At 47.5% G+C, this 27295-nt stretch overlaps 2 protein-coding genes across 3 annotated transcripts in view; one reads left to right on the top strand and one right to left on the bottom strand.

The window, feature by feature from the left end:
- Positions 1 to 27295, bottom strand: part of LOC119389716 (GDP-fucose protein O-fucosyltransferase 1) — a 299155-nt gene that overhangs the window by 209458 nt on the left and 62402 nt on the right. For both annotated transcript variants that reach the window (XM_037657086.1, XM_037657095.2), the window contains exons 2-3: positions 13668 to 13783; positions 13447 to 13570 (exon numbers count right to left, since the gene is read on the bottom strand). In XM_037657086.1, coding sequence (XP_037513014.1) covers positions 13447 to 13570; positions 13668 to 13783 — 240 coding nt within the window. The remainder of the gene's footprint in view (positions 1 to 13446; positions 13571 to 13667; positions 13784 to 27295) is intronic.
- LOC125757718 (uncharacterized) lies at positions 8591 to 13104 on the top strand. Its single transcript, XM_049413700.1, has 2 exons — positions 8591 to 9710; positions 12126 to 13104. Exons 1-2 carry the CDS (start codon positions 8649 to 8651, stop codon positions 12843 to 12845), a joined length of 1782 nt encoding a protein of 593 aa, XP_049269657.1. The 5' UTR covers positions 8591 to 8648; the 3' UTR covers positions 12846 to 13104.

The following is a 27295-nucleotide window of genomic DNA, read 5'->3' as shown; positions in this document are numbered from 1 at the left end:
TGAAGCCCAAACAGGGTCAATCCGCTTGCAGCGCTGCGATCGGTAGTCTGCAATGTGTCGTCGTTTACGAGATGCGTGCGGCTCCGTCAAATGGTGCAGGGGTATAAGCCCGCTTCCCACTCAAGAGGCCCGGGTAGAGTGACCTAGAATAGGGGGAGTGTCCAAAGCGCCGGCTCCCGCGTGGGCTTTTGCCGTGAACTCCTGCCGCGCCGCTGCTGCGCCGGACCCGTGGGCTTTCCGCGCTCGGGAAGCGCGCGGAAAGCGAGGGGCGTCTGCTACGCGCTGTAGTTTTTTGCGCCGCGTTTCCACACAGGGCACTTGAAGTCTACTTAACTTTTATATGCGGTGCGGAATGGAGCTTATTCATCTTTAGGCGTTGTGTTAGTGCTGGGGCAACAACAGAATGCAAAAAACCATGTGTCAAGCGGCATCAGCGTGGCCTAGTTCCGGTCACAGAGTTCGAGGACGTTGGTGCGTGTGTAAAACACGCAAAACGGACACGCACAAGCAAAGAACGAAAAAAAAACCTTATTCGCACAGCAATGGGGCAATAGCATCACGCATGCGCGAATTAAGATAATAAAAATAAATTTCATGCGCAGTCAGCTGAAATACTTGCGCGCAGCGACCGCTTCACACGACGAGCTTTTACTCATGGTCGCCACTGGTTTGCTAGCCATATGCACACCGCTTTATTCGACAAGCATTAGCCTCCACTAGCTTATTATTATGGATGGAGCACACCGGGAACACGCAAGGGAAACAAAAAAAAGAAAAAAAAATAGTAGAGACGGCCATACGACCGCACTGCTGTTGGCTTATTTTTGCTTCTGAGGTAGCGTACAAGGCACACCGTGCGCAAACATTTGAAAGAAAAGCAATGCCAGCTAAACTAACCTTATTCCACAAGTTTTTGCACAACAGGCGTAATATAGAAAATGCTTTACAAATATCCAGATATCATGCAACAAAGTTACAAATGCCCCGATTCTTGTGTACAAGCTGCCTGAACGAATATACAGTAAGAAATCACAAATAGAAGTGTAATATCTCAATCACTTGAGAAAATTGTTCAAATGCAGAGATCCCTTATTATGTACCTAGCCAGAAAAAATGCAACATGCGATGATAATATATATATATATATGTATATATATATATATATATATATATTATAATATATATATTAATATATATATATATAAATATTTCGCATGTTGCATTGGATCGCTGAACGTCAGTATGAAACGTTCACGCGAGATGCTACATTGCTTCAAGCCTTCACCATACGAAATGAAAACAGTTTCAACCAACTCATTCTCAACTTCAGACGTTCTCACGGTTCTTGGAGGTTAGCGTTCGCCCGGTTCAGAGACTTACAAAAAAGATGTGGACGAGTAGTTACATAAATACAATTGTTTCCGCGGCAGTTGAGTGCGCGCCAACAAGGCACCCGACCGCAATTTCCCGCTTTTTTCCTGATGACCTCAATATAGCGTCCACCACAATTTCGTGCTGAAGCTCCGGAGTACTTAAACAGCGAGTGTGCTCATCTCTTGAATAAATATAAAGAGATGACCAGATGGGTAAGGCACGCCTCTGCCCCGCCACGGTGGTCTAGTGGTTATGGCGTCGACTGCTGACCCGAAGGTCGCGGGATCGAATCCCGGCCGCGGCGGCTGCATTTTCGATGGAGGCGAAAATGTTTGAGGCCCGTGTACTTAGATTCAGGTGCATGTTGAAGAACCCCAGGTGGTCGAAATTTCCGGAGCCCTCCCTACGGCGTCTCTCGTAATCATATCTTGGTTTTGGGACGTTAAACCCCAGATATTATAATTAAAGCACGCCCTCTTCTGTCTCGCAGACGCATGCAATCAGCTGCTCTGAACTGAGAATCACGTTTGTTTTCGGGCAATCGCTCGCACATGATGTGAGGCATACACGATGCTGCACTGTTATCGTTTCATTTTCTTTGTTTGTCTTTTTTTTTTGAAGGCTAAAGCCTTAGATGCCTCATCAAACACGAAACTGACCATCGGCGTCCCGCGTAGCCAACACGAGTGATGCACAAAATCATCACGCGATGACATCGACAGAACTTGTGACGTCACTATGACGTCATATGATGACGCCATCACATGACATGGTCGCTTTGCATTGCCTCCGTGATCGGGGGCTGATCACGGAGGCAATGTAAAAGCAGGTGAATGCAGAAAGCTTGCAATGCCTTCGATCCTCGGCAGTCCGAACCACGTTATGTGCAGAAGCTTTCGAGAGGGGCGAGGGAGGTTCAATGCATCGACTGACGAAAAAGACGATGGCTTTCGTTTTCGAGTCATCTCAAGCGAATGCATAGGACCATGTTTTTTTTTTTCATGTAAATTTTTGGCAAACATTTTATTTATGCGGTCAGTTCTCCAAAATTTGTAGGTAAGTCTAACACGTTGACATCGATATTGGTGACTACCAAGTTTTTTATAACCTGACGGAAACAAATCGTCAGACCACACATCGTCAGAATTATTTCTGGCTACAGACAGGCGGGTTTGCGCGCCACACACCATATTATTATTGTTAGTCGTTACGCAAATGGCAAGCATGTCAGGTTAGTGATGTCATGACCTATCGGTCGTGTTGGGCATACGTACATTTGTGCCCCTCTGTGCAAATTTTGGTGTATACCAAGTGAACGAGACACGAGTTATGCGAGTAATTTTTTACTTTTGGTACCGCGGCCACGCCGACTGACACATTCAGCTTCGCATGAAATGGCTTGAAACATCAGAGCGCGTGAGGCAGCCTTGTAAAACAAATGGAATGCACGAAATAAAAGATAGGATATGAAGGGTACAAACGCGTTAGCATATTGCATGAGCTATAGTTACTACGAGCCTATGTGCTACGTTCTCCTGGTTATCTCCAGTTTATTCTTCCGCAGCAAGTTTACGTTTGTCATTCCACACGAAAGTAAGTTAAGCGCCTTTTCTCACGATGAAGTGCGTGCAGGATGCGTTCCTCAAACAGCCACGAAAGTGTGGACCAGTGCGGTGACAAACCAGCTGAAAGGATATATACAAATCCCCGTTTCACACACACAAACGAACAAATGCGTGTTCTCTGTGTGATGAGTCGCTGCAGTATTATGTTGCAGTGACGCAGTATTAATATTGCCCAAATTTCCACAATTTTAGCTAATAGCGGCCAAAATATCATGCGCGTAGCAGACGCTCGCCGCTTGATGCGGCTTCCACCGTGGGAAAACCCACGGGTCCGGCACGGCAGCACCGCGGCGCGGAAGTTCACCGCAAAAGGCCCTCGCTCCTCCCATGTATTCGGCGCTCTTTGGACACTCCCCCTATTCTAGGTCACTCTAGCCCGGGTTCGAATCGCAGCTGCAGATGGTGGGTTTTTATTCTTAGTGACACCTTTTGTAACTGTATTGGTTTTCCTTTGTTTCTTAAAACTAGCTTAAGTTGCTACGTGTTGGTTCAAAAAGTAACGCAAAATGTGAAGTAAAATAGAAGAAATTTGAGAGCGAGCGCAGTTATTTGCAGCGCCACCGGCCGGTATTGAACAAAAACGTAAAGTATGGCCTCCGAGATTTTCGCGAAGACGAGACTCAAAACGAGATTTCACATTTTACGTTACTTTTTGTAGCAGTACGTAGCAATAGAAGCTAGCTTTAAGAAACAAAGGAAAACCAACACGGCTGTAAAAGGTGACACTGAGAATAAAAACCCACCATCTGCGATTCAAACCTCTGAGATCAGCATTTTAAAACCGAAAACACTAAAAAATAAGTCACGAGGTTGCGGATCTCGAAGGCCATGCTTTGCGGGCCCGCATGCCATCGTGCGCGAAGAGATAAGGAAGGGCATGCAAACATTACAACAAGACTGCGAAGTCACTTCGAATTCTCATTTTGGTGCCCTCGGCAATCAGCCTCTTTGAAAAACACTAGCCTATGCGTTAAAACCTGCGGACCGCGCGTCAAATATACCGGTGAACTGACAAGCGCTGCGCAACGAACTAGAGCAACGCATTGGGCCTTTTTCAGGTCTGAAGAGCGCCTCTAGTGGAGATCGCTGAAATCGAAACTGAGGGTCCATGGCCTCTGAAGTTGCCCATCGCGTGCCGGTAGATATTCTCGGAGGCCTGGTATTTTTCGGGAAAACTTTCAAATCTTCCACGCCAGGTGGCGCTCAGTCCGCTCCTGTCGCCACGCTGTGACCCTCAATAAACATGGCGCGCGTGTCGTCACCGCCGCCGCGCATGCGGACTACCCTCCTGAAAAAGGCCCATTTCGTCACCTGCGTGCGACGAGGGATTGGAACAAGAACGTGGCCGAAAAATGATCAATAATTGTTAGGAAAAATGCACTTTCTGGGCTTCGGCGTGGGGCAGCGTTCGATATAGCGGATGTTTCGCTGTGCGGGAGTGCGATATACGTGCACACCAACCCCATACTTTTGCATCGGAAATTCAAGGGGATTTCTCAACTGTTCGATATAGCCAATAATTCGATATATCCGAGTTCGATATATCCGGGATCGACTGTATTTCTGTCTCTTCCCGTTACGCCGTTTTCATGATCGTGTAAAGAATTCAACAGTGAACATAAAATCTGGACAAACTGTGAGAAGTTATTTTATTTATTATCAGTTCAGGGCTCATCCCTGCTAGCTGCAAACAGCGGCTGGTTGCAAACGTTGCTGAAATCCAGCACCGTGACACCACCTTCCCGTTTTCTCTTATCTCCCGTTTTTTTCTAGTTCTCACCTTCCCACCCATGGCACCTTTGTCATCGGTTCCGGTTGTTTCTGAACGCTGTCGCGTTGCGGTGACGTGCGTTGCCCCGCAATGCCATGTGGTACTGATGTTGGTTGCAGTGAAAAGCAGGTGTATCCCTTTTATTCAGAAAGTTGGGTTGTCTGTGGTCATTAGCGGTATGGGGCACAGACTCAAACTTACCTCAGCAAAACATGCGGAGACAAAGAACTGCAGAAAAGCGGCTGGTGGGCGATGACAAGATTTCATTTCAAACAAATATATACGTGGCAGCCAAAACACACATTGCGAGCGACTCACAGGGACAAAGTTAAGGTGGGTCGCTTTTGACAGCTATACGGTAAACAAAAAAAGGGGGGGGGGGGTAAGCGCTTTCCTTATACTCGCCTCTGTCTTCTTATTTTTTATTATTGTTTTGTTATACCTCCAGCTTGTGAGCCCAAATTTTGGCTTCCCTGTCTACTTCCAGTCTGTGCAGACCATAAAACCTTTCGTTTTGGTCATTTGATGTTAGCCGCTGTACAGGCACTGGCGAATCTTCGTTGCACACCAATGTGATTGTCTTCTGGCACTCTCCATCATATGGTTCTGTCATCTATTACTGTTTACTTTTTCTATTATATATTGTCTACAAAGGCACCCGTGCTTGCTTCAACAAAGGTACGTACTTGACTGTCCTACAACAGCCGTGGTTTTGCGTGCTACTATAGTATACTTGTGTAAATATAAAACGTAGTTGTCACTTGACTCGGCCGCCTCGAAAAAAACCGGGTAAGCGATTGTCACGCATGAATATATATATATATATATATAGCTTGAGTTGATCCCCGGCCATTTTGTGGTTTTGTTTCTTGAGTTAAAGAAAACTTCAGTTGTAGCTTCATTCTTCGAGATATTGCCACTCCAGTGATCGGCCTTATATATACATCAATTTGATGACATTGCCCTGCTAAGAACTGTCAAGAAATTTGCAAGCCACTTCTAATGAATATATAATTCCGCAGCCTTTTCAACAAAGTTACGAGGAGTGCGTTACTATATTTGTAGAATCCGCTAGTATCAAGCATCCGAAGCTGAATTACTTTTCGGCACAGTATCATGTATCAGACATCACGAAAAAGATTCAACGTATGTTTTTACATGCACTTCCTGTGTATAAAGAACATGAACGTGTATTGTCAGATGTTTCAAATAAATACCTGTCAAGCTTTTTCAGCTAAGAAAATTCAAAGGTGCTGAAGAAATGTCACGGAAAACAATACGCTAAAATAACAAACGATGCATTCATTACATGCACATAAATATAACAACCACTTTTTCACACATTCAGCGCCATATAATGTTGCTACGCGCATTGTGGAATATTCTTTCAGGCACGAAGCAAAAAGTTAGTCCTGGAAAAACAAAATGCCAGGAGCTCGGCACGTACACCGAAACTTAAGTGGCTATTTAACCAGATTACGCGAACGGACTCAACTGAATGCATGATATGTCATGACTGTGATAGATGAGATAGAAAAAGACTGCTTAGAACAGCCCAGTGAGTGTGGTGATAGCGCCTATGCGCGTCAAGTGTCCGCGTTATCTGGCGCTGTCGCCCACAATTGTAAAGTGTTGCTTGTACGTGACGTCATTGGTCACATGAGTGTCTGCTATATACAGTAAAACCTCGTTAATTCGAAGGCCTCGGGACCGAGAAAAATATCCCAATTAAGCGGGATTCCCAATTATCCGAAACAACGCGAAATCAAAGAAATCAGCCAGAAAACGTGATGTACGGAAGTCACACCTTTATTGTGGCAAGTCAGCCTACTTGGAGAAAAATTCCTCCATGCGTGACTGACGCGTTCGGTAGTTCCCAGCACTGAAAGTCATATTTTCCAGCCTGTCAATGAGGCGCAGCATCTCAGCCTTGCCGCCGTTGCACTCGACGAAGCTGCGCACAACACTCAAGGCATCGATGACATCCGCCAAAGGGGGTGCTCGGGAGGGCTCGTCATCGCTGTCAACATTAGAGGCCGAATCGGTCGATCTCGCAGCTATCTCGCTGTCGATGTCGGCGTAACACGTCTGCACTGTGCACTCGACATTTGCGTACTCGGAGAATCCGATTGGAGTGCACTCCTCGTCCGCGTGCAAAGCCTCATATCGAGCGCAGAGAGTCTCCCCTTCTTCATCAAACGGGCAAGTGACAGCGGTGACAGCAAACTCAGCGGAGGTTGCCTCTTCTTTCACAAAACCGGCGTGCTCAAAACATCGTCGAATAACGGTGGCCTCCACCTGCCTCCATGCGTGAACAATGAGGCAAATACCACCGAGGAGGTCAATGTTATACTCCTTTCCGTTGTCATAGCAAAGGAGCATTCGCTTCAACAGATTGTAGCGATATATTTTCCTGGTATGGTGTATGACGCCCTGGTCCATCAGCTGCGATAGCGACGTCGTGTTCGGGGGTAGAAAGACCAGCCTGATTGCCTGCAGGTTCTGAATGTCGCCGTGAGCTGGGCAATTATCGACGACGAACAAAACGCTGCGCCCTGCGGCCGCAAACTTGCGGTCAAGGTGCCGCACGTATTCTTCAAAGAGTGCAGCCGTCATCCAAGCTTTCTTGTTGTTTTTATAGATCAGGTCATCCTTGGATGGCAGTCGTGCATTTTTGAAACAACGAGGCTTTTCTGTCTTCCCAATAACAAGCAGTGGCAGCTTGTGCTCACCGCACATGCTTGCACCAAACAAAACAGTGATTCTATCTTTGTTCTGTTTCCGCCCCTTAATGTCTGCCTCCTTCAAAGCGAACGTCTTCGTAGGCAACATTTTGTAGAACAGAGCAGCTTCATCAAGGTTGTAAACATCTGCTGCTTCGTACTTGGCGAGTAGTGGAGCCAAGGTGTGCTGCTTCCAGCCGTCGACAACAGACTGATCCGCGCTGCCACTCTCGCCACAAACAGTCACGAATGTCAGGTTGTTGCGCTCCTTAAATCGGCAAAACCATCCATTGCTGCATTTAAACTCAGAATGTCCAAGTTGCAGCGCCAGCTGGTTGGCCTTCTCACGCAATATGGTCCCATTCACAGGAAGGTGTGCTGCGTTGGCTTTCTGCAGCCAGTCGATCAGAGCTGCTTCAACGTCGGCGTACGTAGGCGGGCGTACTCGTGTACGCTTTGACGAGTGCGTCTTGCTGTAAGCATCGAGAATTTTCTCCTTATTCTTGATGATGTTGCACAGCGTTGACAGAGGCACGTGGTGCTTTTCGGCGAGAGCCGTTTTCGACGCCGTCGACTTGCTGGCCTCTTCAATTAAGCACACCTTTTCGTGCAGGGACAAGCTCTTGTACTTCGGCATCTTCCTTCCAAGCACACCTCAATCAACTAATTCACAGGGAAGACACTCAAGCGGAGACAGGAGACAAATGGAGCAGTCGCACCGAATCGCACAATGCTCGCCAGCCGACATCCAAATGGCACAAAGACTCCACAAAACATTCACTTCGCTAGAGTGGCTAACATCGCTGTTGAGATGATGATGATGATCATGATCGCAACCGCACGCATCGCCGCCTGGCAATTGCTAAAACATGGCGTCTACGACGTATTTCCGGTAAAAAAAAACATGGCCTTCGAGATCCATACATCAAAAAAAAAAAAAAATGCATGTTTTAGTTACAGCCTCCGAGATTCGCAACACCCTTTGCATATCTTGGAAGTCGCGGCCAAGTGTGCCAATTAACCGGGAAGTCGCAGACTGGCCGCACCAATTATCCGGTTAAATTTACATGTAAAAATTTGGGACCGCACAAATAATACAAATTATCCGGGATTCCCAATTAACCGAGTACAAATTACCGAGGTTTTACTGTATGTATGCTGGTTGCATGGAATAAAGGTAGACGTTATCTCGCCTGCATCGGAAGCGGCTCAGTCCCTTTCTCTGCTCCTGCGGCCGGCCAGGATGCGCATGGCCTTTCGCTAGGCCGCAACACGACATGGTGTCAGAAGTGGCCGTCTTCTGATATTCGAGGGGCGTTGCACCAGTCTTCGTCAAGCGGCGCCATGCCAGAAGACAAAGAAGTCAAGCCAGTTCACGGCATGTTCGCTGTTCCAGCTCCGCCAACGTTTGACTTCGACCGGACGTCCGAATGGCCTTCCTGGATCCAACTATTCGACGACTACCGCTTTGCCTCTGGCTTAAATGAGCGAAGTGAAGAAGCGCAAGTCCGGACTCTACTCTACACAATGGGCAGGCAAGCGAGAGAGATCTTTTCGACCTTCGCACTATCTGAAGAACAGCAGAAGAAGTACGAAGTCGTCAGAAAAAAGTTCGACGATCACTTCGTGGCCGCACGGAACCTCGTTTACGAGAGTGCATGTTTTCACCGACGCATACAACAACCTGGAGAGTCAGTCGACCAATTCATCACCGCGTTGCACACACTGGCGGACCGGTGCGACTACAAGGAAAAGGAACGCATGATCCGCGACCGGTTTGTAGTCGGCCTCAGTGATGCCAAGCTCTTGGAGTCTCTGCAAATGGATGCAAATTTGACACTCGCCAGCGCTTTGGCAAAAGCTCGCTTGAAGGAGACCGTCCAACGACAGCAGCAACAGCTGCGAGAAACCAGCGACGAACCTTCCGCAGCGCCAGCCAGCAACCTGGACGCGGTCAACAAACAACGGCAGCCCCGGAAGAATTCTTCAGGACAGCGTTCCGGCACCTCGTCAAGGACCAGTGCACCTGTCACACAAGGTCAATGCACCAGACCACAGTCCTACCGACCTCTCACCCCCAGTTCATGCCCCAACTGCGGTCAAGGAGAGCACCCGAGGACCTCCTGCCCGGCACGAGCTGCAAAATGCAACTACTGCGGTTGTTCCGGACATTTCGCAGTGGTGTGTCGGAAAAAGGCTGCAGGCGAGCGAAAGAAGGTACAGCTTTCTTCTCTCCATATGGACAAGGGGGCGTATTTCGTAGGCGCGGTAAATGGGGAGCACTCTAATTCTCGGTATGCTCAAGTTGTCATTAACGGCACTCCGGTGTTCGCTAAACTTGATTCGGGTGCAGAAGTGTCTGTTGTACCTTCAACGTTTCCGGGATTGCCTACCAAATTAGAGAAGTGCGACACAACTTTAACAGGCCCTGCGAATGAGCCACTGCATGTTCTCGGAAAGTTTCTTGCCACTATCCAGTGGAAACAACGCATTGTCCGACAAACGGTGTACGTGGTCTCGCCTTTGCACTCGATACTTTTGGGTCTCCCAGCGCTCGAAGCCCTTGAGCTAATCAAGTTCGCTGACTCGGTCAGTAGCGCGACAGCCATCGAAGCTTCCTACCCTCAGCTTTTCGGTAGTCTGGGAGCTATGAAAGGGGAATACAATATCAGACTGAAGCCGAACTCTGTACCCTTTGCTATTCAGGTTGCTCGTCGCATTGCCTTACCCCTGCGGGACCGAGTTAAGCAGGAGCTCGAGCGTATGGAGCGAGACGACGTAATCCGCAAAGTAGACGAACCAACAGAATGGTGCGCGGGTATTGTACCAGTACTGAAACCTTTTCGTATTTGCGTGGACTTGACGCAACTAAATAAAAGTGTACTTCGCGAGCGCTACGTTATGCCAACTGTTGAAGATAGCCTTGGTCTGTTAAGTGGGGCATCGGTTTTTTCGAAGCTGGACGCTAATTCTGGATTTTATCAGATCAAGTTGTCGCCAGAAAGTCAATTGTTAACTACCTTCATTACGCCATTTGGGCGATACTGTTTTCAGAGGCTACCGTTTGGAATAACGTCAGCACCTGAGTTTTTTCAAAAGAAAATGTCGCAGATTCTGGAAGGAATCCCAGGCGTGGTAAACATGATGGATGATGTGCTCATTTATGGCTGCGACCAAGCTCAACATGATGAGCGTCTGCGTCTTACTTTAGACCGTCTCATGAGTGCTGGCGTTACGCTAAACAAAGAAAAGTGTTGTTTTGGAGTAACCGAGATCAAATTTCTTGGTTGTGTTCTAAGTCGAGACAGAATCAGGCCGGACCCTGAAAAGGTCCGGGCCATCAAAGAATTGCCGACGCCAAATAACGTGTCTGACGTTCGACGGCTGCTCGGTATGACTAATCATCTGGCAAGATTCATACCAGATTTGGCTTCAAAGACGGCGCCGTTACGTCACTTGCTTTTGAAGAGTTCTGAATGGACGTGGGGACCAGCCCAAGAGCAAGCGCTGTCGTACGTTAAAGACGTTATCGGTTCGGCGCGCGTCATGGCTAACTATGATGCAAAGTACCCTACGATTCTTTCCGCCGATGCGTCATCATTCGGTTTGGGGGCGGTACTGATGCAAGTTCAACCAAACAACGAAAAACGACCCGTTGCCTTTGCATCGCGCTCGTTGACGTCTGCCGAAACCAGATATTCCCAGATTGAAAAAGAAGTACTAGCGATGACGTGGGTGGCAGAACGATTCGAAGGGTACATCAAAGGTCTTGAAATTGTGTGTGAAACCGACCACAAACCTCTTGTAACCTTGCTGGGAAAATCTCCTTTAGATGTTTTACCACCTCGCATTCAGCGTTTTCGCATGAGGCTCATGCGGTTCAGCTATGAAGTTGTGCATGTCCCGGGCAAGAGCCTAGTTACTGCAGATGTGTTGTCGAGGGCCCCGATTCGGGGAAAAGAAAGTGATAATGCATTGTCTGTTAATGACGTCAGCAAGCACGTTTCAGGATGCTTGTCAAACGCGGTCGAGGCCAGCCTCTTCGAGAGAGTGAAAGCAGAACAAGCCGCTGACGAAGTTTGTCAAGCACTCGTAAAATTCAGTCGGAAAGGGTGGCCAAAATTCTCATCTCTTCCGATGGTCTGGCGTCCATATTGGCAGGAAAGAGCCACGCTTACAGTTGCTGAAGGCGTGCTACTTAAAGGTGTGAGGTTGGTCATTCCTCAAAAACTGCGCTCAGAGGTCTTGATACGCTTGCACGAGAGTCACCTGGGAATCGAAAAATGCAGAGCTCGAGCCAAAGAGTCGGTATGGTGGCCAGGGTTGAGTTGTCAGCTGAAAGCTTTGGTTACCGATTGCCGTGTATGCGCCGAGCACAGACACCAAAAGTCAGAATCAATGATCCCGACAACCACTCCACAGCGTCCTTGGCAAAAACTAGGTGCTGATCTCTGCCATATTCAAGGAAAATGGTATTTGGTAGTCGTGGATTATTTTTCTAGGTATCCAGAGATTGCTTTGTTATCATCTACAACGTGTGCCACTGTCATTACGCACCTTAAAAGTTTCTTTGCAAGACATGGCATACCAGAAGTTGTTATGTCTGATAACGGAGCGCAATTTGTGTCGCAGGAATACAAGTTGTTTGCTCGCAACTACGGTTTTCGCGCTGTGACGTCTAGCCCCAGGTACCCCCAGGCAAATGGTGAAGTAGAGAGGATGGTCCAGACAATTAAATGTCTCATTACAAAAGCGAAGGACCCATATCTTTCTCTCCTAGCGTACAGGGACACTCCGGGGCTACTTGGGAAAAGCCCTGCAGAACTTCTAATGGGCAGGCGGCTACGCACAATGGTGCCTGTCCGTCCCACCAGCCTTCTGCCTCAGACGGTAAACCTGAAGAAGTTCAGAAGCCATGATACGACCGCCCGACAGCGGCAGCGTAGGAACTTCAACCGTCGTCATAGGGCTACTTCGTTGCGAGCACTCAAACCGGGCGCGGAAATCTGGGTGACGGACAGCAAAGAAAAAGCGCGAGTCTTGCGACTTGCTGAGCGGCCGAGGTCGTATGTGGTTAGAACTTCCACTGGTGTAGTTCTAGAAAGAAACAGGAAATCCTTGGTTCGCTTTGTTTCACAGCCAAAAGAAGGTGAGGATGACGGAGGTAGCTATGATTTTCCTCAGGCAAATGATAGTCGGGTAGAAACGGAACAGAAATCTAATCGCGTTACAGACAGCATGGCACCTGACGATCTATCTAGCCCTTCCTTGCTGGGAACTGACCTTCCGGAATACCGAACGCGATCTGGTCGTCTTGTTCGACAGCCGGACCGCTACGGGTACAGCAATTGACTGTATTGTTTCTTGCGCATTGTTTGTTTCTGCAAAATGTTCTTTCGCTGGCAGTGCTGCTAAGTTGGTTGCAACTGTCAGCGTATTATTAAAGAAGGGGAGATGTGGTGATAGCGCCTATGCGCGTCAAGTGTCCGCGTTATCTGGCGCTGTCGCCCACAATTGTAAAGTGTTGCTTGTACGTGACGTCATTGGTCACATGAGTGTCTGCTATATATGTATGCTGGTTGCATGGAATAAAGGTTGACGTTATCTCGCCTGCATCGGAAGCGGCTCAGTCCCTTTCTCTGCTCCTGCGGCCGGCCAGGATGCGCATGGCCTTTCGCTAGGCCGCAACACGACAGTGAGATCGCTGTTGTGACCACCACCAACTAATTTGCTGCGGCTGCTGCCCCAACGGAGCCACCGGCATCCGTTTCCCCTTCCCCGCCCCATCGCACCGCAGCGGCCACAGCTGCAACTAGGGCCAACACGCGCTCTCCCATAGAAAGCCGCCCGACGTGGCAGGCCGTACTGTGCGCTTTTTCATCCAGCGGCCGTGATCTGAGGTTCACTGTAACGAGATTTGACTGTACACCACTAAAAATGAAGCACTTCTCACCAGTGCGGTTTCCTGGTGGCCAAATAGAGGGTGCCAGATCTTTCATGAACTTCTCCATAGTGATCGCCCGGTGGTACTTGGTGAGTGGCTCCACCTTGAAGTATGTGTCAAAGGGCACCTGCACCTGCAAGGTCACAGAGGAGCACACAAAGTGAGCCACAGGGACCGGCATTAGGTCTCCGGCTTTCGGAAATCGGTACGAGGAAACAAGCAGCACTCACAGACTTGGGTTCCCCTGGCCGATATTCCACCCATGGTGGGAGGACTAGGGTGCGGTCCAATGCTCGGCTGAAGGCCAGTGCTCCGAGGAAGTGGTCGGCCTGGTTTCCAAAGCGCCCTGTCATCCAAAGAATGGAGTGCAGCCTTTACAACCACTCGGGCGGCACAAATTCCTGTGGCAATAGGTGTGAGCTGCTGAATTCGCATGGCATGAGAGTGCAATGGACCACACAAAATGCTACTGTTAGTGGCTCTTACATCTTGTGCAGGTCTCGCATGTTCCATTTAAGTTAATGTACAGGAAACCACACCAAGTTGAACAAGTTCCAGAAGCAGCCATGCAGTTACAGCCATACACGTGGTGCTGTGGCACAAAATCCGCAACAGGAACAACAAAAATGGAAGTGAATTTACTTTAAAAAGTGGCAAGGTTGATGCCCTTAGATTCCATAAAATTATACTGCTGTACATTTCAGACTGGTTTCTCATGATAATGCAAATGAGCCAGGCTGTGTTTCACAAAGAAGTGATCCAATCACAAGAAAATTCAACGACGCAAACCACCGAAAAGCGTCGTCGAATTTTCTTGTAACATGCACCAACTAGCCCAACAACAGGTTTTACTAAAGTATGATCCAATCACCCAAACAGCAAAGTGCATGAATTTTATTAGAAGAAGATTGCAATTGCCCACGTAGATATTTGAGGTTGCTGCAAACAGGCTCAAGTTGTGGCTGCTTGCATAACACAAATGTGCGCAAAACTGGGCTGGCTAGTACAGCAGAGAAATGGGACAAATGCTGAAGTAAAAAAAATCAAGCTTTGAAATATCGTATTATATGAACTCCCAAAAACATTCCTTTAAAAAAACCATCCGCACAAGTATTATTCACATGTGTCGTCGAAACAGGACAGTGAGTTTCTTCTGACCTACACCTTTAATACTGTTGGGATGTGGGTGCGAGGAGGAGGCCTATCAAGGAAGAAGCTTTTTCTTATTTCCCTCCTTCCGCCTCGCTTTCAAGTGAGGCAGGAAAATGCCAGCAACATGCCCGCCCGGTCGCTTAAGCAGTCGGCTGTCACAGCCCCTCCAATGCCCAAAAATCAGGACCCTATTCCTACTAGCTTGCTGTGATGGAAACAATGTTATTACATTATAACAAGTTTTTAAAGAAAAACATTTATGACTGAAACATAAAAGCATACTGGTGCTAAATAAATTACCGAGTAATCTTGATTTTGTGTATATCACAATTTTGTTGAATAATCTCACATCTTCATGGGGACTAGACTGAAAAGTTAAAAAGACGATTCAAGGGAAACACAGGGAAAGCACTTATGTCTCTGCCTATCTGTGTGTTTTTTTTTTTTCACTTTCAGTATGTCATACAAGCAAGACCCACGAGAACCAGTGATAATATGTGCTCAAGTTGAAGGCCCCACTGCAATGTTCCCCCCTTCACATGACGCGTCCACGCGTTTCCTTTTTGCTTCAGCCGCAATCATCGGCGGCCCTCGCACATGTTCGCTTGCACATAGAACATATGAAGTGCAGGCCAACGTTATCAGTTCGGACTTTATACAAAACAATGACAATTATTATAGCGCAAAGCAAGACGAAGACAAAAAAGGTTCACAAAGACGAGCGCTACTTCCAACTAGCCCAAGCCGCTACCCTTCTAAGTTATACAAAACCTCATGGCGACGGCGAAAGTGCACCCTCGGCATTCATACAATTGCTATCACCATAATATATTTTTCCATGGAGCTCAGCTGCAAGCGGCCTATGTGCCGGCATACAATCCCTGGATGAGTGTAAATGTAGTTTTCCTTCCCTACATAGCCTAGGCCAGTGATGCACGTTGCTCAAGGAAGGCTGTCTAGTTTAGCCGCTTGCTTTTCCTTACTCCATGTCACCCAATGTTCTTGCTGCAATCTGGGCTGGTCAATGCTATTTTGTCTACTTTAAGTTTAGTTTATGTGCAGACAGATTTCAAAAATACTCATTATGTATGGTTAATTTCTAGCAAATTAATTTCAGTCTATTTCAGACACACTGGTATTATGTTTTTCTTACATATTCACCATAGTTAAAACTCAAAGGAACTGTCAACACCAGCCAGTACATGTCACAAGACACTGGTGGAAGTGGAAAGACCGTAAATTACAGTGACAGAATCAAGCATTCTATTCACAATTTCAATATGATTTGTGTCTTTTTAATTCCGTTTTGAAAGTTTGCGTAGCCTGGCGATAAGCCTTCGCACTGCGCGAATGAGTCTCGCATTGCTGTACGAAGTCTGCTCTTTATCATGCACACCACAATTTGTGCTTAAAATTACAGTATGTATGTATGTTAGGCACTTTATTCTACACTTATTACGAAGTAAAAGGATATGATGCCGACACGTGGCACTGCCTTCATGGCAACAAGTGGAACCATGTCGAGCCGCGGTGCAAGTGCGCAGCGAACTGCAGCTACAGTGGCGCATTGCGTCAACAGTTATTGTGCACTGTTCGCAGCATGTGTTGCAGCTATGACTTCATCGGCGCTGCGTACCGAAAATTTCTGATAAAGAATGTTTCACAGTGTTTTCCGCATTACCACTCCATGACTTGACTGGTAAGCTTTCTGCTGCACTAAAGAAAACAGGCCCCACAAAAATTGGTTGTCAGTCCCTTTAATGGTGCCAGAAATCACCGCACGAAAGAAGGCATAAAATAAGCATTATCTGATGCCTGCTTTCCTTTCTCCACCTATGCATGGACTTTTTGCGTTCAACAATATGAATACAACGAAAAAGCACACATTAGTGACACTGATTAGGAATTAAATTTTTTTAAGAAATGGGTACTCTCAGCATTCACTCAAAACACCACTCAAGGTGTAAAAACATCCAAACCACTCCCTGTCCAGTAAACTTGTCAATCAAAAAGTCACTCAAAAATTGGGTCCAGTCAAACTGCAAGAGAGCCTTCCAGATGACCGAGTACCATTGACGCCACAAAGAGATTTGATTCTTCAAAACCTTTTGCACAGGTGAATCCATGTTGCAGACAGATCTAATGCCTTTAGTTAGCCAAACAAGACAAAGAGGTCCCAGTGGGCAGCCAAGGGACGCTTAAAGCCACAAGGGGTGGGTCCCCGCCACGATGTCTCCTGACACTGCGCAATTAATAATTCTTACTTTGAGGCGTTATCTCGGTAACATGCGGTGCCTGAAGCTCCGTGATGCTGTTTGCATGGATTTTTCAGCGCCGACATCGCACCAATGTCAAAAGACCTCAATGAAGGCTTTGCATCACTTCCAAGCATGGTTTCGCCTGGTCTAACGTCAAGTCAGCCCCTGTAACTACCACCGGTAAGCCACATATGCAGAAATTTGCACTCGCCCAGCATATGGAGTTTTGCAGCCACCTACACTAAACATAACTGCACATATTACACAAGTTGCACACCACACAAGCCAATTGTGCCAGGCTACTCACACGGACTACAAGGACCAATCTACTGCACAGCAACCAGGTGATCTACTGGTAGCCGATATAACTTGGCACGAATTTAGCAGGCAACGCTTAGTTACAGGAGCCTCACTCTTATCAACACTTGAAACGCAAGTGCCCCTCCAAATATTCACCAATGGTAGCTTCAAAGTTGTCAAAAATGAAATTTTAGAATTCAAGTGTCATGTTTCTCAACATGGAAAACGCGGAACTTGACAAAACTTTTAGCTGCCATGCAGATCAGCCATTGAAATGTGCATCAGCATTTCTATGTACAGCAGCATCTAATTCATATGTTCTTGAACAAAAGAAAATGCAGATCTGCAGAAGGACAGAGGGAGGGAATCAACCACGAAAGAAAGTGTTCACATTATGTAGTTTTGTGAATAAATGATTAGTTTGAAGTAAGTGCTTGTGTTGTCATCACCTCCCTCTGTCCTTGTTTATGGAGAACCAACACACCCAAAAATCTCTACAGACTGGTACAGGCTCTCATCTAGCTCAGCACTGCGAACAGTGCAAGTGTCAAGCCTTATTTATTCAGACTATTATTTCGGAAAGGAGCCATGACACCACCGCCCGAGAGCTTTCATAAGCCTTTTACATACAGCTGCTTGGCCCACAGTGCATCAGCATTCTGTCCTTAACATTATTCAGCCCGGCATTTATTTTCTTGGCTGCTGCTCAATGAGGGTGCTGTTTGATCACGGTAATGGTCACTGTGCATGAACCACTGGTCTTTATTATGTGTACTTGCTTTGTCGGTTCAGGTTTAGCCTTTTATAGTACAAAACCTTTACCCACCTTCTGTCCGTTCCAGTCTGAAACTAAAGAAATCACAGGTCAAGTAAAAGCTGTTTGCTCACTGAGTTAGAAATGGTGCATAATGCAATGAGAAAATGCGCGCGTGAATTAACCACGAAAAAACTCGCCGACCAAGGACCGCTGTGAACGTGTTGCATTGTCGGGAGGGACCCGACAACAGACAGCAAAGGGTTAAAAAGCTGTAAAATATGAATGCTCTGTTCATGTGTCATGCTGATTTCCGCGCATCATACCTAAGCGCACGATCTTCAGATCTGTTCTTTCTGATAAAGGTGTGCGACGGAATAAAATTATGTCAGTTGAGAGCAGTGCTGTGTCCTGTCGTCTTCCTTGTGTCGTTTTGCTGCACTGAAAGTTACTATGAACAAGCATGAACTAGCCCGTCCATGCATTCCTCCAACTTGTAATTGCGCCACCTTTCTTGTCAGACTTACAATCAGCACTGTCAGCTCAGCCCTTTTGGCACTGCACATAGCTTTTCTAAAATCCAAAGGCTTCACTCTATGATATACCGGGATTAAAATGTGATGCAGGACAATACACCTGAAGAGCTCAGAGCAGCGCGTCCCGACACTGCCATTTATTCCAGCCAGAAGATCAAAGAACTTCCATGCCATGCGCCCGCCACTGCCGTACTTCCATTTTACTTTTTGAGCGAGCTATATTTGCTGTTATTGACAGCTTTCGCAGTAAATACTACCATCTTTGTATTTTGATGCCCTACTAGTGCCTCTGCAGATATGCTCTAAGAAAAATAGAAAAACTTGCACTCGTAGTGATATGTCCCATGTACGCCTGTTCCAAGTTTATGGCATCAATACAAATGCTCCCCATCATCACTAGGCCGCAGATGCATTTGGTGCCACTATGTAATGTGCATCCTTTTCAAGAGGGGCCTCAAAATGCTAAGACTATTATGGACGCAGAATTTAAGAGGCACAACATGCTCACAAATCCCTCCCTTTAAGCTATGCTGCAATTTTTATTTCTTTTGCCAGAGACTGGTGCTGCTCAATAGGGCAGTTATTAACAAAAACATAAAATGCACTTGCACCACTTGTCCACAAGCTATGCAAAAATGCAAACATAGTGCTGAAGGTAAACATTAGACAGAAGTCTGTCTGGTTGGGTAAGTAAACTGAGATAACTATTATTTATTCTCCAACCAAAGTTACGAAAACACGTAAGAACCCTACGTTTCGGAACCAGCTTGGTTCCTTCCTCAGGGGGGACTGCAGCGGCCTGGCAGCGGCCTCTTTAAGGCACTCTCGCGGCGGTTAACGATCCCACACATTACCGCGGAGCGTAGCCCATGCGCATACACCGGGGGGAGAGTTCCGAGGGAACGGTTGATATTTTGAGTGGTCCTCTGTATGTGCCACGACTCCAGTAGTAACCTCCTCCTCCACTTGGTTTCACTTTCCAGGATGGCCGCTCTGTTGAAGTCTATTTTGTGGTCAAACGTCTCGGCGTGCTCGGCGACGGCGCTGCGTTCTTTGTTGAGTTTACGGACGTCGTTGACGTGTTGCCTAATTCGTTCGGGGAAGTTTTTGGTCTCGCCGATGTATGATGAGGGGCAATCGGCGCACGGTATTTTGTAAACGACGCCGGGCGATACCTTCAATACGATTCGTCCCATCCCTCCACCCACAAGACCTCCGTTGTGTCCACATTACTTCAGAGAGCCAAAAAGATATGTTCCACTGACACGGAACACCGGAAAGAAGAGGCCCGCATAATTGCGGACCTCAGAAAAAACTGTTATCCGAGAAATTTCATTCGATCCGTCGCCCGCCGCGCAGAGCAAAAGAGGTTACGCGACTCCAAGCCAGCATTGACGAACAGTTCTCCAAAACGCGCGTCGGTCCCATACGTCCAGGGTGCCAGCGAGGCGTTGGCCCGGATTTTTAGAAAAGAAGGTGTGCATATCGTGCACGTGCCTTCATGCACGCTGGGCCGCTACCTTCCCCGCCCGAAAGACCAACCAACAAAGGACAGGGCGCCCGGCGTCGTTTACAAAATACCGTGTGCCGATTGCCCCTCGTCATACATCGGCGAGACCAAAAACTTCCCCGAACGAATTAGGCAACACGTCAACGACGTCCGTAAACTCAACAAAGAACGCAGCACCGTCGCCGAGCACGCCGAGACGTTTGACCACAAAATAGACTTCAACGGAGCGGCCATCCTGGAAAGTGAAACCAAGTGGAGGAGGAGGTTACTACTGGAGTCGTGGCACATACAGAGGACCACTCAAAATATCAACCGTTCCCTCGGAACTCTCCCCCCGGTGTATGCGCATGGGCTACGCTCCGCGGTAATGTGTGGGATCATTAACCGCCGCGAGAGTGCCTTAAAGAGGCCACTGCCAAGCCGCCGCAGTCCCCCCTGAGGAAGGAACCAAGCTGGTTCCGAAACGTCGGGTTCTTACGTGTTTTCGCAACTTTGGTTGGAGAATAAATAATAGTTATCTCAAACACAGTGCTATCAAACATGACAGACACTTGAAATAGAAAAATGTGACTGTGGCAAAACACTAAGAGCAAGCTCTTGCACCTACCGTATTGCACGTACACTATGCAAAAGTAAATGTTCTTTCCAGTCTCAGCTTGCCATTTCATTCCAGCAAGACTGGCAGAACACAGCATGTCACCAGAGGTACATCTTCCATTAAAAGCATTGCAACAATGAAACTTAAACTTCCACCCCCAAATACCAAAACAAACTATGCCCAATGGCAGGCTCATTGATTCCTTTATAAGGAGCTTTCAATGTCAAAAACCTGAACTGTACCTGCCACCAACTTTGAAGGAATTCAAGCTTCAAGACTGCATTTCGAAGTTTTTCCAAGTGGTATATAACAATTCACCAACCAGCTGTTTCTTTTGCCTATTTATGTCAGTACAAGGTCTGTTCGATTCAGAAAAGGTCCATGGCACCACGTACAAGATAAAAGCGTAGGTGGTGCCGACACCCAGAGCAGCCATTCTCGGCACCTCTTTTTGAGGTGCAGAGGGTGCAGATGCATCAGAAGCAACACCAGCCTGTCATCCGCTGTAACAACAAAAGTGGTGCATGGGCAACAGTAGCGATTGCGTAGACGCAGTGTGGACATGGCAAACCATGAGTGTTAATTGTGCATCCAGAATACCTGACATGGACGATGACATAGGTAATCTATGCATTGCCAGTGAATGAGTAGAATGTCTGAGAGCAAAGACAAGGAATTCGATACAGTGCTGTGCAAAATTGGTGCTTACCTGGTGTGCAGCAATTGCATTCCATGATATCACGGAGAAGTTGTGGCGAGCCAAAGAGCCTTTTCCAGCCATCTATAAACACATTTGAAACTCTGATGGACTGCTTAAAGATGTCAGCTTTCTTTCCTAGGCCATGGGGAGGATGCACTAAAATACCAGCAGTGAAAGAGTGCCAAATTGCTTGAGTTATCTGGGTATACGCAGAACAGTATGCTTAGAATTCCCGATACCTATGGTGTGTCTGAAGAGCCATCGGCCATGTGTGTAGATCTTTCGAGCAGGCTTTTACTTTGACAGAATTACCTGCTATAGTGCAGAGCTCGGCTTCCCCATTTATGAACATCATCATCGACAATAGGCCATATTTCCATTCTGCCCTCAATATCCACAACCGCTGCCATCAGGCCACTACCATCGTCTGCACACGTAGACTGCAAAGCACCACAGCAACACCTTCAATGCACAATCGAGGACACGGCTTCGGGAATCAAGAGTCTATGTTCATGATGATGATGACGATTAGTGTTTTAGTGGCACAAGGGCCATGTGTAGCCAATGCGGTGTCAGCACTGGCCAACGATGACAGGCTGTAATATGGCTGTAAATCAGCCTAAAATCATATATGGAAGCATAAAAGATATCAAATTGTGACAGTGACATGTGGTGTGGCATGGGTGTTCCATTTATATTAAGTGACCAGGAGGATAAAATGTTAGAGCATGGAAATAGCCCAATTGCCTTCTCAAGGCCTTTCAGCCCAAAGGACAAGAGGAAGGTGCTTTCCTTTAATGCAAATACTGCAGCAGCAGCCTCTGTTAAGAGGCCATGCTAAGGATTGCCCGGGAATATCATGTGAAAAGAATGTATGCCTTTTTAAAAACTCAAACAACAATTCATATTTAAAAAGAGGTTCCCTACCTATGAATGACAAAGGATGCAGTGGAACTTGTTGTCAGTATGGTAATGGAAAGTGCTTTTTTCTGTTAACATCTAATTCATTGCTTTGCAGCAGGACGTGAAGCACAGTAGGTGGCTCACCACATTTTTCACACATGGGTGGATCCCCACCAGACAAAAAGTATGTCCCATTCCAAGTCTGGAAAGTGTTACTCCTGTATGGCAAGGTTTTGATACCAACAGCCAATTTCCAAGACGCAGCTTTGTAACATGTAGCTTATTTTGCGTTTCAGTGTCCCATAATTGCTGCCAGTAAGCTCTGAACTTTCTCCTTGGAGGACTTTAGGTCCATTACAGGGACAGCTATGGATGGCAGCGTTTTTGTGACGGATGCAACTTAAGAAGTGCAGAGAGGATCCATGACCAAAGCGCAGCAGGTGATCGCCTCTGCAACTAAAGCATTAGTCCTGCACTCGGCAACATTCTCCAACAGCAGGGTCAGTTTGGAGTGCAGGCCTATTGGGGCAGGCTTGTGTGCATCTGCCCTCGAGGAGGAAAACGCCGCAGACTGCTACAGTTTCGTCTTGACTATACATGGTCAGCCAACACATTTCCTTTGATCTCGTGGTGCCCTGGCACCACAGCTTGGCCTACTCACTCATGAGTACACTCACTCACACTCATTTGACAGGCATGAGTTTGAACAGGCGTGAGTATGAACATGAGTGAGTACTCATGAGTGCGAGTAGGCATGAGTATGAACGTGAGTGAGTGCTCGTGAGTGTGAGTAGCCGTCAGTATGAACGCGAGTGGGCACCGATGAGTGTCAGTAGGCATGTGTATGAACGCAAGTGATTACCGATGAGTGTGAGTAAGCGTGAGTATCAATGTCCGTACTCACGAGGGTGAGCCGGCATGAGGGTGAACGTGAGTACCACTGAGTGTGAGTAGGCATAGGATGTACTGATGAGAGCAAGCGTGAGTATGAACATGACTGAGTACTCATGAATGCATATGGGCGTGAGTATGAACGTGTGTTAGTACTGACGAGTGTGAGTGGACGTGAGTATAGGCACGAATGCGAAGCCATGAGTGTGAGTAGAATAAATGTGTGTCTATGAATGTGAGAAGAGAGTATAAACTTGAGTGAATACCTGGGAGTGTGAGTGGATGTGAATATAAACATGAATGAAGTGAGTAGACATGAGTATGACCGTAGCTGCCTATAAGTGACAACCTTTACACAGGAGTGAACGCAAGAAACAAGCGCTAGAAAACATGTGATGAACGTGAGTGAGTATCGTGAGCGTGAGGCGACATGACAATGAGCGTTAAAGTGGGTGAGTATGAAGGTGAGTGAGTGTGAATAGACGTGAAAATGAATGTGAGTGAGTAAGTGTAAGTGTGAGTAGGCGTGAGTATGCACTTGTGAGTGTGAGTGAGTACAAATAAGGGTGAGTACACGTGAGTATGAACGTGCATGAGTGCCATGTGAGCGTGAGTAGACGTGAGAATGAAAGTGAGCTAGTATGTGAAAATGTCAGTGAACACGAGTAAGCACCCGTGAGTGTAAGTATATGTATGAACATGAGTGAGTATGCATGGGTGTGAGTACACGTGAGTACCTGCGAGCGTAAGTAGGCGTGAGTATGAGCATGAGTGAGTGCTCATGACCATGAGTAGGCGTCGGTAGGCGCGAGTACTCATGAGTTTGAGAGGCTGCGAGTATGAACGCAAGGGAGTATGTAAGGGTGGAAGTACATGTGAGTATGAACGTGAGTACGTATGAGTGTGAGTACACTTGAGTATGAACATGAGACAGCGCGAAGCCTGAAAAAAATTAGCTTGAGTGAGTATTCTCTTACAGTGCCGACATACGCCCGGCACCCAGCATACTACAACATGCTGCTTGAACGTGTACATGGTGGACAGGAGTGAGTAGAGTGAGGCTTTTAAGAGTATTCAAACACTTACATTGCCTAAGGAATCTGCGTATATAACTGCATTTCGTAATTTTAATTCTTCAATGTGTTTCATGGCCGCCAATATCACATAAACCTCTGCTGTGAAGATGCTTGTGTTAGGGTGCAGAACATTGGCATTCAAAAAGGACGGACCGACAGCAGCGCAGGACACACCAGCATAGGCCGGCATTGTAAGAGAATACTCACTCACCAATTTTTTTTTCAGCCTTCGCACTCACTCATGCTCATACTCACGCCTACTCACACTCATAGGCACTCACTCACGTTCATACTCACGCCTACTCACACTCATGGCACTCACTCACATTCATACTCCCGCCTACTCACACTCATAGGCACTATAAATAACGAGGACCCGTGGCCATAGACATCATTAATGTGCAAGGGCTAGCTCCCAATCCCACTTCATTCTCCTCCCTCCTTTTTGTCCCTCGCGCCTCTCCCCGAGCCCATGCCCCACTTCTTTATTTTCAACATCCTCCGAGGGGGACGGGACGAACGTGACATAGGTCGTTTCGTTTCTGTTAACATGCAGAACCTATGTACAGCGCTTCAAAACGTGGTCCGGTTCAACACGATCTGTCCATTGCATCTCGCCCGGAATGTAGCGATGTCACTCAAAGATATGTTTTCTTCTTGCACATTTCCCTCGTATCCAACATGAATCTGCGTTTAAGCCTGGGCCAGGCGGTAGCACGCCGATGTGGCATGAAAATGATGTGCACGTTTCCATCTCCGCCGTTTCCATCCTGGCACGGCACTGGTGGTGTGCTCCACATTCAGGTTCTCCTGTCCACGCGTTACCGCAGCGTAATGGCGTTGTGTCCTCCACAAAGAGCTTGGACATCTGCGGTGATCTTTGTTTCTGTGGCACAAACTCTGCGACATCCAGAATTCGGAGACGGATGCCGACATGGACGCACTTCCTTCCGATAGGCTCATCACATCAGTGGCGAGTTTCTGTGCCTGGCTCTCCTTCTGCTCTCTGGGCACAAGCCGGTTGATGTGGCTCACGCGGTGACGGGTTCGCTTCGCCGACGTCCGCAGGGCACTGCACTTCACTTCCGGAGGCAGACGCAGCACTTTCACTTCTTTTTCTAGACGAACATCCCCTTGTTTGGTCAGAACCTCGTCCAGTTCCTCGAACTTGAGTGGAACAAATTCCTGACGTCCAGGCTGTGCATCCAACGACGAAGATGCCACAGGAAACGCAGTAGGACCGCTAGCTTCCCCGCCAAGGAGACCAAGGAGATTGAAGGAGGAGCCATCGTTGCTGGTGGGAAGGCGGTCAGCAGGTTCTTCATTTGCACGCTTTTTCAGTTGGCCGCTGACAGAATCCTGTTCACCTTCGGCCTTGACCTTCACAGCACTGCTTCCGCCATATGTTTGGTTTACCACTGGGCCGCCTCCGACATTAGTCCTCGGTTGCTCCTCTTTTCTTGGTTCTACAAATGACTTCAAAATGCTGCCAAAATGTTCCATTTCTTCAGACACGTCTGTCCAATAGTCTAACAGCTGTCCGGGATCAACAGAGTCAAGTGATTGTTCAAGAAGTTCATCTCTCACACGCGTCGTTGCCGCTTCCCCACCGCCAAAAGAGACCTCAATCGTTGGATCCTGGCTCGGTGGCTCCATGTTTCTACAGGCCATCACCACCGATTCGGTGTTATTCCCTTCCACTTCGATCGAAATGCTTTCATCTTTTTGTGCACTCGCAGACAATCTGCTTTTGTGGTTGGAATCTGAGCCATCAAAACTTGTCATGCCTCTTTCCGTGCCTTCGGAGATGCTGCCACCGTTGTTGACGATCGTACACAAACCAGCTTGGTTGTAGTTTCCGCTGTCATGTCGGGCGTAAGCAAAAGGCGGATAGCACACCTCATGTAGGTGAACAGACTGTTCGCGTTCAGACAGGAAATACTGCCCATCAGCGATTGCATACAAGAGCTTCTCATGGTATTCTGCAGCATCATCCGAGTTCCTTTTCAACTGCCTCGTCAACAATAATGTCCATGATCTTCTTATCCAACTGACGGAGTTCTGCTTCCTTACTCTTCAAAACGGTGACTTGCCTGTTGACCTCGCGCGCCTTGGTGTCGGGGTCCTGCAGTAGTCCTGTCAGGAGCGTAATATTTCGTGAGACGCTGGCCCTGACAGTCCCACACACCTTCCGAAGACGCTCGGCCGAAGTCATGGTAGTCCCCGAATGACCACTCCCGGGTTTCACGGTACCAAATATAAATAACGGGGACCCGTGGTCATAGACGTCATTAATGTGCAAGGGCTAGCTCCCAATCCCACTTCGTTCTCCTCCCTCACGTTCATACTCACGGTACTCACACTCATAGGCACTCACTCACTTCCATACTCACACCTACTCACGCTCATAGACACTCACGTTCACTAACAGGTACTCACCCTGATAGGCGCTCGCTCACGTTCATACTCACGCGTACTCACTCACAGGCACTCACGTTCATACTCACGCCCACTCTAACCCATTGGTAGTCGCCCACATTCATATATTCGCACCTACTCACACACAATCGCAATCACACTCCTGTGTACTCACAATCATAGGCACTCACTCACGTTCATACTCATACCACTCACACGTACTCACTCACGTTCATACTCACACCAAGCTAAAGCCATTGGTAGTTACTCATGTTGATACTCACACCTACTCACACTCATAGGCACTCACTCACGTTCATACTCACACTAATATGCACTCACTCGCGTTCATACTCACGACCACTCACACACACTGATGCTCACTCAAGTTCATACTCACGCCTACTCACACTCATGCTCACTCCTTACACCCACTGGTACTCCCACATTCATACTCATACCCACTGACGCTCATAAGCACTCACTCAGGTTCACTCACGTCTACTCACACCCATCAGTACTCATTCCACTTCATACTCACGCCCACACACACTCTCAAGCGTTCACTCACGTTCACACTCACACTACACACACTCATAGCCCTTATGCTCTCACTCACATCTACTCGTACTGATTCACGTTCATATTCACACCTGCTCACGCCAATTGGTACTCACTCACGTTCATACTCACACCTGCTCATACCCATTGGTACTCACTCGCCTTCCTTCATACTTGCGCCCACTCCAGGTCCGTAGCCAA

Source organism: Rhipicephalus sanguineus, chromosome 1 (assembly GCF_013339695.2).
Source record: "Rhipicephalus sanguineus isolate Rsan-2018 chromosome 1, BIME_Rsan_1.4, whole genome shotgun sequence".
NCBI classification, from domain to species: Eukaryota; Metazoa; Arthropoda; class Arachnida; order Ixodida; family Ixodidae; genus Rhipicephalus; species Rhipicephalus sanguineus.
This window is presented reverse-complemented; position numbering and strand designations above follow the sequence as displayed.